General features: G+C 35.9%; 1 protein-coding gene across 4 annotated transcripts in view; it reads right to left on the bottom strand.

The window, feature by feature from the left end:
- WDR35 (WD repeat domain 35) overlaps nt 1-18,915 on the bottom strand; it is a 46,204-nt gene that overhangs the window by 3,528 nt on the left and 23,761 nt on the right. For all 4 annotated transcript variants that reach the window (XR_011328604.1, XM_069805736.1, XM_069805733.1 and 1 more), the window contains 13 exons: nt 16,859-17,003; nt 15,547-15,616; nt 14,760-14,813; nt 12,808-12,917; nt 11,031-11,241; nt 10,369-10,449; nt 10,101-10,237; nt 7,142-7,345; nt 5,176-5,322; nt 3,853-3,985; nt 2,767-2,877; nt 1,480-1,644; nt 316-456 (listed from right to left, as the gene is read on the bottom strand). Coding sequence is in view for 3 of the 4 variants with exons in the window: in XM_069805736.1 (XP_069661837.1) it covers nt 316-456; nt 1,480-1,644; nt 2,767-2,877; nt 3,853-3,985; nt 5,176-5,322; nt 7,142-7,345; nt 10,101-10,237; nt 10,369-10,449; nt 11,031-11,241; nt 12,808-12,917; nt 14,760-14,813; nt 15,547-15,616; nt 16,859-17,003 (1,709 nt within the window). In the remaining variant the exon portion in view is untranslated. The remainder of the gene's footprint in view (nt 1-315; nt 457-1,479; nt 1,645-2,766; nt 2,878-3,852; nt 3,986-5,175; nt 5,323-7,141; nt 7,346-10,100; nt 10,238-10,368; nt 10,450-11,030; nt 11,242-12,807; nt 12,918-14,759; nt 14,814-15,546; nt 15,617-16,858; nt 17,004-18,915) is intronic.

Raw genomic sequence — 18,915 nt, 5'->3', positions numbered from 1 at the left:
AACGTGAGAGTCTTGCAGAAAAAAAAAAATTGTGGAGTTTTTAGTATGATTTTCATTGTTATAGTGAAAATATTAAGACAAACACATTGAACTTAGGAAGAAAAATATCTATTAATACATATTATTTAAATGTTTTAAAATAATACTTTAAACAATATGTTTTCATGGAAGACTTACTTTAAGGAAAGCTTTGTTCATAGTAGGAAAAAGCGTTATTAAAAAACTATAATATCCTCACATGAAGATAGCTTTATTTATTCTGACTAGGTAGGACATACCAGAATTCAGAAAGAAAGAAAAAGTAAAAGACACTACCTCTGAACTTTTTCCTTTAACTTTCCCCCGTTGTGCATTTTGCATTTGTTCATGGCACTGTTCTATAAGTAAGGCTGATAATACATAAAGCTTTTTAACTCGCAAAGGCTTTGTCCTTTTCTTTGACTCTTCATCTGCAATCTTAAAAAACAAAACCAAGGAATTTAATGTAGATATAAAAAAAAAATATATATATATATTAGAAGAGGCGCTTCATTCTCTTGGACAATTGCATGCTTGTACAAACCTAGGAAATCACGCCAAAAAACGATTCTGCATTTGAATGTAATAATTTAGACTGCAAACAGAACTATAAATTAAAATGTCAAAGTGAAGAATGCACATTATTCTGTATTTATTTAGCTAACAAGTATATAAAGCCAGATTCTCGGGAAGGATAAATCAGTGTAACCATGTATAAGTCTATTGACTTAATATAAAAATAAACTAAAAAATAGCAAGTTTTAAACACTGAAGTGTGACAAATACATAGCTTTCAATAAGGTCTGGTGGTTTTCCCAGAAAAGAAGAATGGCTTTTGAAAGTAACATATATACATATATATTACTATAAATATTTGCTGTAAAAATTATGTATCAGTCTTACAGACTTTATAAGCTATGTACAGAAATCTCTGCAGCCAAACCAAATCTAAGCAACATCTTTATCTTAAAAGCACACCACAGCAGTTTCTAACTGAAGGTACCAGTTGAAGAAATACCAAAATTTAACTTCCAGTTAATGACATTACTATTTTTAAAAGTAAAGGAGATAAAACTAATCCAAACAACATATAAAATAACGTGGACATTGCACCCAGGCCGTCTACTATACTCCTTTACAAGGCAATGCAGGGCAACAGGACCTTTTCTGAGGTGCAGTTCATCTCATTCTGAAGTGAAAGTCTCAAATCAGATGGCTTGTGTCCTGAAAGTGTCCTCTCCACTGGCTACAGAGGACATCCAGGGTAACTAGTGCAGATAGAGGTTAGACCTGAACTTAGGAGCTGGATTAATCTTTGCAGTATCCTGTATAATGACATCTGCTTATTGCCTGGACATTGTTAACACTAAAATAATCCCCAAGAAAACAAAAGTAGCATGGAAATAATAAGAGCTAGTCCAAAGCCCCAGTTATTTGACATAAAAATAAAACCTGCAATACCTTGAACATGAGCTTAGCAGCTTCAAAGAAATAATTGGCTTTACGATAGAGTTCTATAGCATCAAGGATTTTATTCTTTTCCAGTAAATGACTTGCATATCTGGCTAACAAGGATCCAATCTCTTTCATATTGTGGTTTTTAGCCAGTTCCACAGCTTTATTCCACTAGAAATGAAAGCAGACAATTATCAACCTCATTTTTTTCAAATACATTCTCAGAACAAGCTAGTTATCCATGAATAGTCTGCAACATTTGTGTGCAATATTTCATCGCCATTTAGAGCCAGGCTACTATAAAATTAAAGTAAAAAGCAAGAGAATGCAAATGCTAACATCATTGTCAATCATGTGATACAGCAGGCCTGTGAAACAAATGCTGGACTTCTGTCCAAAACCACATACAAAGCAGTTGCTTCTGCTTTGGTAAAAGCTTTGCAAAATCACTTCATTGCTGCTCTTAGCTGGACATGTGGTTTTCAACACTTCTGATATTATTAAAACCCAGACTGTCAAAAGCATGTCTAAAAGAGGACTTTAGCCCATAAGCTTAAGGCACAAACAATACCACTTTACTTATCCTTCTATACACCTCATTTTGCCCGTGAATTTTCCTGGTTTTCAGCAGTTTGGCTACTGTGTTTGCCCCAGATCAAAAGTTTGGCAGGACTGAGAAACTTAGCAGAATCTCATACCTAATAGCCCTTCAGATCCATAAACTAGGAAATTGTTCACATAAAGCCAGCACTAGCCAGTCCTGCCATTCCCATACGTCAAGTTCCTTGTAGCCATTCTCAGTTTCTCTCTTATTTGTGTTGACACAAACGTTTGCACTGATAAGTCATGCTGGGGAACAGCTCTAGCTGTAAACATATAGATCATTTTTCAGATCAGTTCTTTTCCAGCTACATCCTAAACACAGCCACAAATACATTTGCATCTGTGCAAGGAAGGAGAGGTATGTGGAAAATGAGCAGCCAGGAGCTCTCCAGTCTTCCTCCCATTCCATCAGGAGGCAGCACAGCCTAGCTTTACAAAGGCCACAAATGTCTATATGCTGAGCATACTTACCACACACACACAGAAGTAGCACTGCTGCATATAGCTTTGTCCCTCCACTGGTCTAATCCTAATTTCAGATAACTGGCTTAAGCACTGAAGTATGAATTTTCCAGAAATCATGACGAATCATCAGACACTTAACAAGGACTTGTATTTAACTCGGCATTAGGATAGAAATCTCACTGTTAAATTGGTATCGGTAAAGCAGATTATCTACTGCTGTTTTACCTGGTTGAGATGTACACAGGTATCTACTGCATCCTTTGGTCGATTACATTTCAGAAAGGCTGACACTGCTTGTTCACACATCCCCACTCTTACAAACATATAAGCTATATCCTGCAAAAAGCATTAGCACTGTGTTAAATTCACTTCCAGATTTTTAGTATGTTGCGTAGCAACTACAGTACTATTATATTCTTGTTTAATTTAATTTCATTTCAAGAAGGTGGGGAAAAGGGATTGTTTGCTTCATGGATCCTGTGAAGAAAACATGCACCATTGTAAATCTTTAGAACAGCATGATACCTTCACATGCTGTTTCTAAATTTTAAAAAATGCTATTTAAAAATTTTTCTTTCAAATCAAATCATACCAGAAGGACTGTGTTCTTACTATTTAGAGTATTTCACGAAACTTCACTATTAGAAAGAGGTTAAAAAGAAAGTGCCATGTCTTGCTTTGTTCAAACAACTGAAAATGGCATGAAATGAGTGTGTTTTGCATTTTTCAAGCATTTTGGATTAATCAATCATATCATAGTTTTAAATTAGCTATTACTTACTAGGTCATTTCAGGCTATACCACCTACTTTCCCCCCTTTCAGCAGCGTATCTTCAATTTTCATTGTACATTACCATTCCCACCAGAGCTACTATGTAAGAAGTTAAACCAGGTATAGCAACCAGGAAGAATTTGGGGAAAAAAAAAAAAAACCAGTACAGACTAGATGACATAATGAAAGCTAAAGTTAGTGTCCAGCCATGAGGAGTGATTTCTCAGTGAAGCATAGCCATTTTAGAGAGAAATGACACAATTTGGGGAGGGAATCAGTGACTTCACCATGTGGCCATAAAGCGTGATGAATAATCTTTCTGGGGAACCTGGACAATAAGGGAAAGGAAAAATGATGGAGTATGAAAAATTATTATTATTATTATTGGAGATCAATACCAAAGTAACCCCATTATGCTTACGTGAGTTGGTCATACACTGCATTCTTTCACTCTTTCTTTCTTAACCCTCCCAAGATGGGAAATCTTAAATAAATAGTTGAGCATAAGACAGTGAAAAATAAACATGCTTTTTGCTTACAGGGAGCAGCTTATTATTCTCTGGAAGTGAGTTAGCTAGATTCTGCAGTCCTTGGTAGTCCTCTAGCATGTAGTAACATTCAGCTAAACGTTCCTGGTTTCGTCCTTGTACATAATACTGGACAGCATTTAACCTAATAAAAAAAAAAAAATGTGGTGGCTTCTGATATATAAACACAAGTGAAGCTTCTCATTGTGTAAGCCTTTTGAATTAGTAAATATAAAATGACAATTTTAAATATGTAACTTTGCTTGAGAGCACTTTTGTGGCTAGTATTTAACTGTTTTTCTAAAATGCACTAAAAGTTTTAATTTTCAGAGATCATTATATTGAAGTAGTAGCAAGATTGATTCTATGACTAGCATAAGGTTAGGAAGTCAAGGAATCTTAAAACTGCATTCCCACATCTGCACAGATCATGGCTGATAATGGACAACTTACAACTAAACTTTCAGAAAAAGGCTTTACTGTTGTGCCTCCATATTTTAAAACACAAGCACTAAAATCTCCAAGACCATTCTCCAAAGTTACCTAAAGCATCTAAAAACCAACTTTGAAAATCTAGTCACAAGTTTTCAACTGCGTTGGGACCCAAGCTCTTTGTGATAATATAGTCTGGGTAATTGCAATACATAGTGGAGCTGTGGAACTCTATGAGACAGTGTCCTGGACACTAAAAGTTTACATGGGCTTAGAAGGCAACAAGAAAAGTTCATGAAAGAATATTTCTCTGCAAGTTATTAACTACAAAGAAGTCACTTCTGGCTCAGTAAGTACCTGACTGCAAAATGTGTTCTGGAGAAATACCATTACATGCATGCACTGTTCTTAAAATCTTCCTTGGGTGCCCAGTTTGGGCAATAGCTGGAGACAGATCCAGGTTAGGGAGAACTCTGGACCTTTTCAAATATTTGTGGGTTTAAGCATTCTAGAAAGCTTGTGATTAGTTTTGAAATTCACTGATGTTTAATAATTCTCTCCTACTTTTAACTGATTTTCTTCAATACTTTCTATATCCAGCCTAATACAACTGTATAGGTATTTTTCTTCCCCTCCCCTCCTTTGAAGCAGACACACTTCTGGCAAAACTGAGATCTTTATCACCTTCATTCTTTAGATTGTTGATCAACAGCTCTCTGTTGAAAGGTACATGCAGCAATGGAACCATAAAGATCTGGGCTAAATCTCATCATTCCAAAAATTATCCCATATCTTGCATCCTGACTTTCCTGACATCTATGCCTCCTCATAAATTAAGTCTTGTCATCAGTTTTACAATTTCCTTTGCAATTTCCTTCTTACTAGTTCCTCTACAGAACATACCATTTCTGACGGTCTGCAAAATAATCTCCAATAGCATTGTGTGCTTGTTCAAGAAGGGCATCATCTGAATCACCTGAGCCAGTTTTCAGTAGCTGCAACACTCTAAACCAATCTCCCAGTTTTATCCGTAGTCCAATGGCAAGATCTCTAGTATAAACAGAAAATAGCAGGAAAATGTCAGAGACAATAAAATAGCTAGCAAAAATCTTGAGAAAAGTATCCAAAAGTATTTTCATGTTCATAACCTACATCGCAGGTATCACAGTGATGCTGGATATCTTGTTTACAATTTAAACAGTATTTCATAAAAGCAAATACTCAGAGAGCTCACAGGTTTTATATGCGCTTCCGTATTAGCCATACTCCTGTGTGAGGACTTAAGTGAGCAGCTGGCGAGACAGTTGGGCTGATGCTACTTCAGGTCTCCTCTTATTCTGCAGGTGCATAGAAAATCAATGGGAGAGATCTATACATGTCTTTTAAAAATGCCCTAAACTTACAAGTAAGTTAAGGATGGCAACAGCAAGTCAGTGCAGTCAACTAAATAAGAGCATCTGTCTAAAAAATTTAAAATTGTATTTGAAAAGTAGATTTATTTCTGCCTGATTTATGGTAGGTCCTTATCAAGACTTTTCTAGGGGTGAGGAGACACATAAGGTCAATTCAGAATTCCCACATTCTTGTAGCTGGAAAATAAGATGCTCTTCTGTTGAAGAAACCAGTTAAAAAAACTAAGTCTGACTTCTGCAATCCTATAATGGCCAAATTTCTCTTCAGCCACGTGGAAAGGAATATGCCATATCTAAAAATCAGTGTTACAGTGCAGCCGAAGTGCTTATGAGGCAGTCCACCTCTCTGAACCAGCATAATTCCATTGCCTAATTAATTATGTGCAAGAAAGTTTTCCATTACCAGGCTCTAACATCATCTCTCCCCAGCTCCTGCCTCCTGCCCCACTCCTTACTGGAGAAGAGGAAGGTTTCTCATTCTTATAGCATGAAAGAAGAAATAATTTTTTCTCCATCATTCCCTACTTTTTTTCATGGCTCCGTTAATCAAAGCTTAAAATTTTCACATGTGCAGAAGTGATTCATGCTTCTCCATGTTTGACTACCACCTACAGGCTACATTATACAACTGCTGCTTATTATTTCTCATTATCCTTTTTCAGGAAAGGCAGTGCTTTAGCTAATTACTTAGCGTTAATTTATATGTCCCAGTAATACTGTAATTTTGCATTGTTTGTTTTCATTCCTGAGCAAAAATTCCATTGATTGGTCAATTTCATCCAGAGTCCTTTCTGCCTTTCCAGAGATTACAGTTCATTAAAAACTCTGTTGTTTGTATATGTAATTGGAAAGAATGTACTTGGCTACTAGCTAAGAGCAACAGTACATAAATTAAACATTAGTTAAGATTGTTTGTATTTCTGGAATCCCAGTTGAAATACCGACAAAATACTTGCGAAAAAAACATCTATGAAACACAATGCTACCTAGAGCAGCTGAGGTTTTGCGAACAGTTTCGAATGTGCTGATTTACATACAAAATTGGTTATCTATGGATACAACAAAATTCTCTCCATCTGATCCTTTTCTGTCTTTCCAGAAACTGGTAAAGAGTCTTCAGTGCTAAAACAGCCATTCCTTATTAAGGCAAGCATTTAAACTGAAAGAGAGTAGATTCAGAGTAGATGTAAGTTCGTTCTTCACTGTGAGGGTGGTGAGGCACTGGAACAGGTTGCCCGGGGAGGTTGTGGCTTCCCCATCCCTGGCAGTGTTCAAGGCCAGGTCGGATGGGGCCTTGAGCAACCTGGTGTAGCGGAAGGTGTCCCTACCTATGGCACGGGGGTTGGAACTAGATGATCTTTAAGGTCCCTTCCAACCCAAACCATTCTATGATTGTACGATAATTTTTTTCTTTTTTTTTTTCTTTATTTGCTGCTGAGATGACTACATGCAATTACCTTCTGTCCATATCCAGATACATTCTTTCAGCTTCTTCAAATCTGCTAAAATAGGCTGCCACTTCTGCTTGCTTCATTGCCTCACTCTGCAGGTTGCCTAGACGCTTCACAAATTTAATACCTTGATAATCTTTGCAACGTACAAAAGCTTGTTCAGCAGTCTGCAGATCCAGCTTCTGAAGAGCAGCTTCAGCCAGGAGACGCCTGTGTGAAAAACAAACATAATAGGTGGAAAAGCAGCTATAAAGTAAATTAAATGAGGATCCATTTAACTAGTCATTATTTAAAGAAGACATTGAAGTTACTGCAATTGTATTGTTCACTAATCTTAATTCAGTTGTGTTTGTCCCCAGTCCATTCTGTGATCTATCCAGTACTTGCTTAGGGAAAGATGTTCAAATAATTGCTAATATTTTTTTTGTTCAACTGTTCAAATGGACACTGGCTTGGGAAGAATGGGCAGGGTTTGAGTATTACAGTTGTCCTATGTGAAATGTGCATAGGTAGAAATATCTAAATGGAACTGCATTGAGACCAGCAACACATATCATAACTTTAAGCCTTGATGGCAGTCTCCAACTAAATTGGCCATGAAGAATAAATTATCCTTCTAATCGATCTGGATGTTCCTTGTCCAGTTAGGACAGCAGTGTGCGAGAACAGGGCAGTTTGGGAAACCTCATACTGGTACTGCCCCATTGGTTAGTTCTGCAAATAGAGAATTTCTACCTTCAGGCCAGCCTACGTCCATCAGGTGCTTGAATGAGCTCTAGAATTTTCTGCAAAAATAAGGCTAGGTAAATTTAGACTGGCTAATTGACATTGTGAAACAAAGTCAGTGCAGTAGGGCACTGACAAAACCAATAATATTATTGCTGTATTCAGTGACCTAAGCCATGCTTAAGCAGTATCAGCTCAGTATTTTTGAATCAATTTGAGAAGGTTAGTATCACTTCAACTCAAGTGCTCATCTTTGACATCAATGAAACCAAGAGAAAAACAGTATGGCAAACTTAATCTATCTGCAACACACATCACCCTGTTTGTTGCATTCTAGCAGTAAGGGCACTGTCCTGTTCTGATCTAGAATATATTTGCTTTATATCAAGCACTTCTAATCCATCTCTTCTGTATAAATATGTGACGTATCATATGTTTCCTTGCATAGTGAAAATTAAATTCATGGCAATTTTGGAGCAAGGTGAACAGCATTTGACGTATATTTTGTGATTTTACAATATAAAACTTTCACTGAGACACAGACTTTACAGTCTAATAATCACTATAGATGACTAATAGTCATTTTATATTAAATAAATAGATGGTACTAGCAAAAAGCATGAATGACTTCAAAACTCCAAAAATCTTCAGCTAGTTCCAAGACCTTAGTAAAAATGAAGACTCACAAAACTAACATTTTACCCTACATACTCAAACTAATAAAATTACAGTACTATTACAGAAACTTTCAACATGCAGCTATCAAATCCTGTTTTTCACAATGTACATTCCAGAGATGAAAGCACAACTGGACAGGAAGGAACGCTTTTTGGGACAAACTTTTAAAGCAAGCTGTCTTGGCCAGTCTTTCCACAATTCTAAATTCCCCTCTGAACTGTTAGAATTAACAGAGAACTCTCAACCCCCTTTGATGCAACCCAAACATCCAATACTGCAAGAAATCAGTTAGCTTCAAAACAGAGCCAAAATTACTAAAGAGAGGAACAGATAGAGAAACAATCTCCATAGAGTTAAAGAGAATTGGCATCATTCAACATGTAACTTGTCAATGAAGTTTTAGTTTCTGCTACTGACTTTTCATTAAATTATCTATTGAGGCATTTACTCTTCCAGGCCTTATGACACAGGATATTAAATAGATTTCCAGAACTTCTGTTTTCACAGGTCTACTCTTACATGTTTGCTGTGCAGGCTTTTCAAGTTTAGTTTAATAGCTGAGTCCATGTTTAGTTTAAACATGCCAACATCTCCTTTTCTGCACTGTAACATGATTAACATACCCAGCTCTTCTCATTTCTGTCCTTCATGGCCTGTCCAAAACGTTACAAGGTTAGTCAACTGCTCTTATCTTGTTATCATTCTAATGTCTTCCCTTTACTGGGTTTTAAGCTCTTTGTCATCAAGGCTCAATATAATATATATAAATAAATACCCTCTCAACTTATGACCAGTTTGAATTTTAATTTAACCAACTTAAAGTTAGCTCTCTGCCAGCTTTTTCATTTCTTTTAGATTTGCCCCTAAAAGCAGGGAGCACTGCATTTTGGGGCTCATACAGCATAGAGCAAAAAGATGTCCTAAGCCTGTACCCTATACCCACTACCATGACACACACAGCATGCCTTCCATTCTAGGTACTACAACATCCATAAGATCATAAGAGTTCCAATTTAACAACAGCCCAATTTTGGGGTTTAAGAACTAGGAGCCTGGGGAAGCACTGGCCCCAATTTCTTTTTTAAGATGGCTGCTGAGGAGTCTTGAACACTTGTTCAGCATCTCCTGAAACACGCACTCTCAAATGCTCAGAAACAAAAACCTCACTTTCTTCCATTCTGGGAAACCATAAAGCCACACAGCTTGAAACTGCCCAAACACATCAGTTGCAAAAGAGGTGGGGAGCCAGGCTAGCAGGTGACTGCAAGGCTCTCTTTGGGCCTTCCCTCAACGCTGTAATACTCCTTTGGAGTTGATTCAGCCCAATGAAGAGATGTTCTCAGTTAGAATAGCAGCCCTTCAGCATGCAGCTGAGCACTGTTACCTTTTGGGTTTTGTTTTTTTTTTTTCTTCTTTTTCTTAAATGATTCTGTTTAAAGTGTATACTGCTTTGGCTGGTGTTGATTTAAGGTTTTGTACTTTAATACTAGATCTGTCTGAACAGGAAAAGAATACAAAAGAACACAAATTTAAACAAAGTTGGCTTATAAAGAGATTTTACCAAAGTCTGGGATGTGGATTGTCTTCTATGAATTGGGAAGATTCCTCAATGCCAACTTTTTCAATCAATGCTCGACTGTCTCGTAATGACCGAATCTCGAAATTGATGATGTAATCTTTGTTAGGATGTTCAGGATTCTAACATAATGGATAAAGAAACATAATTTTATTGCACATCACCTTTATTTTCACCCAACATACTTATCTACTGCTCAAATCATTAGAACAGACACCAACTCTTCCTACAAAATAAAATTAATTATACTTACCTTTAATATTTCATCCAGAAGAACAGATTTGATTTCTAAATCTTCAAAGTTGCAAATATATCCAGAAGTTTGTATAGGTTCCTTAAAGTTAAACAAAGGAATGAACTTGTAGTCTGTCTGATTAAATCCTAACCAAATCTGTTAGGTATACATAAAGATACTTTCTTCTTCAAACTAGGATTTAATTGCATTTTCAACAGGAAACAAATCCTAAAATCATTAACATTATTGACAATTCCATATACACAGACATAATGAAAAATCCTCATGTTTTCTGTAATTAAATTATGAGAAAGAGGTAAAGGAACACCTGCCAATATGTAGATTCAACTGAACTGTGTTATGCAAATATCTTTACTAAAATTGCGTTTATATTTTCCAAAGCATACAAAAAATATGCTCCTGAAAATATCTCATACATTTAAGAAAAAATATGACAGCATTTTTATCTTTCCAGGACTGATAGTTCATTTTATTTATTTGTTCCTAAACAACACTCCCACATTAGAGTTGACAAGATTTTGAGATTTCCAGAAGCAAGTTTATATAAATAAACGCTTGCCTAATTGAACAGTCAGCACAAGAATACTACTATTCAATATAAAGCCATTAATTTATGAGCAAATTTGTAAAATGAGTAGTTTGCATATGTTAATATTTACCTCCGGATCCAAGTTTCTGAAAACATACATTCTTGTTTTCTCCATCATTGCAAACAAATCTGGGTTATCTTTGGCCCATTTCATATCCCAGACATCTTTGCGTTCCAGTTTCAGCTGCTCACCTATCACTTGCTGTCCTGTACTGTCTACTGCCCGTGTATCCAAGTCAAAGAAAGTCAGAACACCTGAAAGGTCTATGATGGCAACACGACTACAGAGAAACAAAGGAAGAAAAAATAAGACAGCTAAATAATATTATTCAAGGTTGTAAATCTGAAATAGTTCCCTAAACTGGCACACTCAGGCCAAATTTCCCCTCTAATCTAATACCACTATAATTCCATGGATTCAGTGAGATGCATGTGATTTTCATCTACCTGCACAGCAGAGAGAGACCAGAGACATGAAAAGAAGTTTTTCATCTGCTCATAGAGGATCTGACCCTGCAAAGGTTCTCAAATATGCCCATTTTTATTCAGCACTTCGAAGATCCTTAGTACTTCAGATATCAAGTTGAGTAAATAGCAGGTTCTGCCCCTCACAAAACTTTTCTTGACAGAGCCTAAAATTAACAACCAGAGTTGTTTATTTACTAGGAGGCAGATTCTTAAATTAAAAAGACAGTGCAATGATGCAGACTATTAATCTCTAAAACAGGATTTCTTATATTTCTGCAAAGGGTATTCTTTAGGTTTTTTCCAGACAATATGAAGTATAATCCAATTAATCTTTGAAGTAATTTAAAATATGGGAAAAATACAATTTCTAAAGCGTTACATTTGAAAATTTCCAGTTACATAGGTCTTCAGTGAATCATACTAGCCTATATTTACTACAATGCCATTTTAAAAGTATTTCTAAATATTGAAAGGTATTTAGATACCCTTAATCCCTATTAAAATTTCAAAAGCAATTTAGAAAATTAACTTCAAAATGCTTATGGATCTCAGCCTTTTTCACTAGCACAAAGTCATTTAGGAAGGAAACAGCTTGGCTTCAAAACAAAATTAATGTGGCTCTGACTAGATCACATTGCCTTTTAAGTGAAGCAATCTATTTTTGGTCTATACCTAAAAAGGTGAGCGATCTACACACACATTAGGAATTTTGTTTGAAATTATGAAGTTATTTTGAAGTGATTAAAATTGTCTTACAAGTCCTCTTTAGTCAGTATATTTTTGCCTTTTCTGCTAAGATTCTCATGCTCTCTCTTGCAAAGAACAGCTGTTAAGTAGAAAGCAACTTCAGTATTGGCACAGATGAAGCTTAGGAAAACCAGTCTTGCTAGAAGCATTGCCAACAGCTACAGCTTGTAACAATGGAAAATTAATGTGGGATGAACAAAGTTTCCAGGCATTAGTAGGACACAGAAATAGAAAGAAGCCTTAGAGATATAAAATTTCAGGTTATGACATAATTTTGTCAATTCATGTCATGATCACAGGGAGCTTATGTTTGGTTCATCTAATAAAGATATTTTCATGTGTATGTTTCCTTAAACTTCCCACACAAACCCTGAAGAGTTTAAAACATGAGAGCTTTACTAACACAGTCTCTCAGAGAAATCTGATGACTGGCCAGAGGTAATTAATTAGTAATAAATAAATGGTTAAGCAACCATTAATAACAACTAAAAATTAATAAATAGTTTATAATAAAGTAGAGTTAGCATATAATTATTATAGAATCAGAGAATTAATAGAATTAGTGTTTTCAGAAATTGTAGTCGTTTATTTTAAAATCTGATACCTGTGTTACAAGCAGATCCATAACTTACCTGGAGTTGCAGTTCAAAGACAGCTGATATGCACGACAGTTCAGGGTATACTTCTGTACTATAGCAACGCTAGGAAGACTGTATCTCTGAATAGTGCCAGATTCTCTTCCCTAGAGAAAAGCAGTGCTTGCTTATTGAGAGAATTTTTCCATCAATAAACTCTTTAAAAAGGTTTTATTTATATGCTGTCCTAGACAAAAGAGTTTTTGGATAAGTGACAGAGCAGAAGTGGAAAGAGGGAATGTCATCACCCTAGAAGTTCCGAATTCTGCTATTTAAACAAGATACTTTAAGATGTTAAAATTTACAGATTTGCTTAAATCGGGGATATTAAAACTAACAGCCATAGTCCGCATGCAGCCCACAGAACAGTTTCAGGAGCCCAGCAATTCCTCATGAACCTTCAGACATGGTCTACCTAACACAAAAGGAGAACCATGAAAACATCCCTGTCCCATGCTGGTAAGTCCACTCAAACAGTGCCATATGACAGTGCCAGCTCGGGTCTGAAAGCAGTACAGCTGCGTTCATGTAGCGCTGTCTGCATGCTAACAAGTCTCACCAATTACTTCAAGACCTGAGGTAGCTTTAAAAACAAATGCTGTAAAATATACTGGTTATTCAAAGGCTTGAGTAACAGTAAATATATCTAAGTACCAATGTGGTTTATCTTTATTTTGCTGAATGACACACCCACATCCTGTGTCAAGACACTATCAGGCCAACAGTCTAAAATGAGTTTGACATCCCTGGACTGAAATGATCACTGCCACTATTTTCTCATGGTGTTTCTGTAGACTGAACAACATATCCAGCTTATTTTACCTACTGTTTAACCTTTATGCTGGAAATTAGTCAGTATTAAACTTTAAGGTAGTCCAAAGTTTATTCCTTTCGCCCTCACCCCCAAAGCCACCCCTAAGATCCTGAGCATAAAATTACCTTTCATCTTTGATTTTTTTTACATCTATATGCCCTATAAACTGAAAAGCAGATTTGGTCAAAAGTGTTAGAAAATCTAACCACTGTAATATGCATTCAGCTTCAGCACATTTATCCAGATCTGGTCTCAAAGGCATTTCTTTTCATTCTCTTCCCTTCCTTTTAATCAAAGTTACTGATTAATTATTCTCTTAATTTCATTTTCTCACTCTTACTCTTCAAACACAAACAGAATCCCATAGTCACCTAACTGTCACACTTTTTTCATTCATGTTTTTTCCCATGACCCACTGATTTTGTAAAATCCAAAGGATATAACACACACAAAAAAAAAAAAAAAAAATCACTGGAGTAGGGACATGGGAAACCATCAAGATCTTTCTTGAGAAGGTGGATAAAATGAAGAAACAGTAATGTTCTTCTATCTTTGTTCTGCTCGGTTTGTTTTAAAGCCCACCCCTATGCCTGTTTATCTAATGAGGTCACTTTTCAGATTGGAAAAGAAATGCACCAGCTGTTTGGCATGATACAATAACTCATAAATAATACATATGTATAATCCATAAAGGTATTAATATCTATATAGCATACTACTTACATGTGATATTATATAACACCACACATTATACCATTAACATGTAAATAGACAAATTTTTTAAATCTTTGTGCATTTACATGCAGCCTAAAAGAGACTTCCCAGAACTCAGATTACAGAATTAAGTCCTGATCTGGACTTTATCAAACCCTGTGTATAAGTACTAACTCAAACAACTAGTCTGTACTTAAACTGTAAGCACTTAGTGAATTAGCCCTCCTAAAGAAAGAGTACAGCTTAACGGAAGAATCTGTTCAAGTTATCTTTGAGGACATCTAGAAAGCTATTTCATCTGTATTAAGTTCTAAATTCAGAAATGCTTTGAAACTATGACTGCTTATGAACAAACTGCAGAAGAATCTCCTGCCTACAAGCACAAGAGGTAATTAGGAGTTATTTTGATCATGTAACTTACCACAAGTAGTATCTTATCAGATGCTGTTATTGCACAAATTGGATCTCTTGTTCCCTGAAAGTATACAAGTGATATCGATATCAGTTTTAATGCAACAGTAAAAATGCACTGCTAAAGAAACAAGTTTTATTTAAATAGACAAGAATCTTGGTAAGTATCCACATGAAAAGGGGCTACCAAACCTTGTCAGTATATAGTATATAGATGGTTTATGATATTAGTATGGGAATCATGACAATAATAATATTAACAGCTTCCTTTCTTCTCCTGCCCCTCCTCCAGAAAAATAAGAAACCCCAAATGTAACAGGTGTTTGACAGAAAACACAAGAAAGCAACTATCTCTGACTTGTGAGGCCTGCAATTCATAAGTACAGAAGCGAGCATGCATGTGCACACACACACACACGAAGTGAAAAAGGCTGAAAATACTAGAAAAGATTACAAGGGTTATTGAGTTTCAACAAGCTTATACTTTGTTTAAGTAAGGGGAGCTGCTTCTCACCAAGAAGACATCAGGTATCTACATAGTGGACCTCAGAATATACCTTTTCTATGTTCCCTACAGTGTGGTATATATTTCCAGTAATGCATAATGACACAGTTAATGATGCACTAACCAGAGGGAAGAAAAATAACACTTACGTACAAAAGGTAGAAGTAAAAGAAAATTTAAGTATAACCACTTCTACTAATGAAAATCTATGAAAATAAATAAAGCAATGCTAACTACTTCTCTTTCAAGTTACCAGTGGCACCTCAATAAACTAGTTAAAAACATCACTCACTTCAATAGCTCTGCTGTAATCAAGGTGTCCATCTGAAGATCCTGAAGGGCTGTCATCAATATGATAAATCCTGTAGAACAGGAAAGTTAGGAGAAAAATGAGTCCAAAGAAAGGATCATTTCTGATAGCATATAGATATCATCAATCCTTGGAGAATAAACCATTGCAATTGGAAAAGAGAATAAAAGCTATGCCTGTTCTTATGTTCCAGTAGTATCCCATTTGAAAACCCTGCTTTGTATTGATAAAATGATATGGTACTTGCTTTCACTTTCACAGCCCCTGATGGTCTGTCTATTCCCATATGATCTATAAACTTTCATTCCGCAACAAGAAGTTCCTGCAAACCATCAACCACCCCAACTGTCTCTTCAAATGTTCACTTCCATATTTCCTCAGGCTCTTCTCCATACTTATGGAGAGCTTCACCTTCACAGCCACAAAACTTACTGTATTCAACACTTCATCCTAACTTCTCTTTTGCCTTAAAAAGTAGCATCAGGAAAGAATTTAGAATGCTAAAATCATAGTTTATGCTGAATTACAACTATTTACTTTTTCAGTATTTCTATCAAATTTACAATCTTGTCCAAGGCCAGGACATTGAGGTACTAGAACCATGTAAGTTGTTACAACAGGTACAAATAATTATTCATTATTATGGAAATATTGTGACAGGGGATGATAGATTTATAGAAAGATGCTATAGTGTCTCTATGGAAGAAAACATAACACAAAAGAAAATTGTAAACAATTGTGGAGGTGACAGAAAAGTTAATGCCACTAATGAGCACCTGGGAAGGAAATATCTTGGAGGCAAAATGATGTTGACTTTGGCTTGTTTAGTTTGGGAGGATTAAAGTCCATACAGGATTAGACATCAAAGATATAATCAGACACAAGTAAGAACTAGCTGGATATACTATGTCCTTACAGCTATTGACACGCAAGAAGCAGTTAAAGCTATCAGAGGGAATATAGCTGAATATAGCCTAGAAACTAACAGTATGGAAGAGAAAAAGGGGAGGGAGAAAAAAAAGCATCAAGACACACAGCTCTGTAAGGGAAGCACGCAGCAAGCAAATAGAGACACTGAACAGGACTAACCCAAAAAAGTCTAAGAGATTTGGATAACAAACACACATTTGTTATGAAAACCTATTCTTTAGTATTTAATCTTACAGGCCTGCAAGTCAACAAATCTGAGTAGAAAAATGAGAAGACAACAGTTCACATTTTAGGCATGGGAGAATCCACCTTTATCAATGATACCAGTACAAAGGAAGAAAAATGACAAAGTCTGAAGACAAACCTTTCCCTGCCTTCTTTTCTGGTCCGTGCTACCTGATTAATTTCCATTGCTGTGAGCTTCTTGGCCACACGATACTGCCAGATGTAAAATGCTTCTTTTGAAGCTGCTATCACATGTGTTTTGGTCATTGTGACAAACAATGGTCCTGTTATGAAACCCAAATTGTTGTAAAATTAGAACAGCAAGTATTGGACTAGATGCTAATTTGTAAACTGTTTCCCAGATGGATGAAACCATATCTCCATAGACTAAAAGCAAAAAAAACAAAAACAACAACAGAACACAGACAAAAACCACACTACACACAACCTAGCAGCAGTTTTCATTAATTGCTAAGAAATTTCACTGGAGCCTTGTGGCCTTGTTCAGAACAACAGAGAAATTCTTTACAAGTTCGATGTGCAAATTAACACTTTTCTCCCTATTATTTCAACAAATTTCCATGTGCTAATGCAGAAGACATTAAATACACAGACAACTTTCCAGGTTAATGACCAGTTCAGGAATATCTCAAATCTCTAATAAGATCTACAAAATACCTCCATATCTGACATATTTGTAAATATTCAAATATAAATAAAAGGAAGACTACTCAAAAGTTTACAATCTAGAAGAGATTCTTTGATTAGTAGACTTAAAAACAGTTAACAAATTTTGAGTTAGACAAGACTTAGAAATGCTGTTTGTATCTTAGTTAATAGCTGGACCAAATAACAATTCTTTATCTGCATGGCAGCAAATTAAATATTTAGCAAAGTGTGTGCTTAGTCTTACTTTATTGCATCCAAAGATCACAGTGTAGGAAGAAAGGGCATTTTCTTCACTTTAGCCCCAAGCCCATTTAGAATATGTGGATAAATTGAGTATCTCATTCCTGCTGTCAATGTTCAGTGACTAAAGAGAAAATATATATATATGTGCACTCAAACCATTATTCTTTATAATACACTGTCTTCACTGTATTGCGGCTCTTTTTTTCCCCCTTTTACAATCCTTTGTTTCATCTTTCTGAAAACCAGTGAATGCACATAAAAAGACATAGAAAAATGTAGAAACTATTAAGTAAATCCCCCAATGCCTTCAAATTCTACAAGTAAATCAGTATGCTACCAGACAAAACAGGCAAAATAAAGAGAGTTGTGTAGCCCACCCTGTTAGTGAAACACCGAGTCATACAGATAACATGCTGTGAGCACAAAATCTGATTCTTTTACAGTGAATCTCAACTTTTTTCTGTATTTTTAGCACAGAACAGAACTCTGGAGGGAGCTATAAGCCTGCCATAAAGAACAGCAGTGCTACAAGAGACAGATGGGGGAAGATTGGTTGAACAGATTTTATTTCTTTAAGACCAAGAGGACTATATAAGCTACCTGATGGCTGCAGAATACTTTTTAGTATAAATGTAAATACTGGATAAGAAGGCTTAGTGATGATGCTTAACGTGAGCAGTGCAGTTGTTTATATTATATGCAACTCGGTGTATTTCATATACTTGGAACACAATCATTTCAATAGTCACATACAACTGAAGTATACAGCGTCTTCTGTTTCATTAACAGCATTAATAAATTCTATGTATTATTTGCTCTGTTCTTTTATTACCTTGCAGCTGCACATGCCATAACAACCAATGCTTTTATCCTTTAAAGATGAAACATGACAATCTCCTGACCTGTGAAGGAATCAGGTTTCCTCTTCCTCGAATCACAAAATTTTAGTACTAAGCCTCATATTTGGACTCAGCTTAGTCAACATTTAAACACTCTACTCCAAGACAATGCTAAACCAAGCGACATCTGAAAGCCATAGGCATACCTCAGACTCACCAGGTGACTCCCCATTTGACCTACAGCTTCCATGGAGCCTAAACTCATTCATTTGTACACACCTCAAAATGCCCCAATCTGGGAAAAAAGGATGTTTGCATAAGGTCTGTTGTGATCCAGAAACAAAATGGCAACACATCTATGCTTTATCCAGAGGAATACAATCAATTAGGCATTTTATGAACATGCCAAAGACTTAAACTGATTGTTGCTGTCAAAAAAACCCCA

Source organism: Haliaeetus albicilla, chromosome 18, assembly GCF_947461875.1.
Source record: "Haliaeetus albicilla chromosome 18, bHalAlb1.1, whole genome shotgun sequence".
NCBI classification, from domain to species: Eukaryota; Metazoa; Chordata; class Aves; order Accipitriformes; family Accipitridae; genus Haliaeetus; species Haliaeetus albicilla.
Note: the sequence above shows the minus strand (reverse complement) of the source record. Positions and strands in the feature narration are given on the sequence as shown.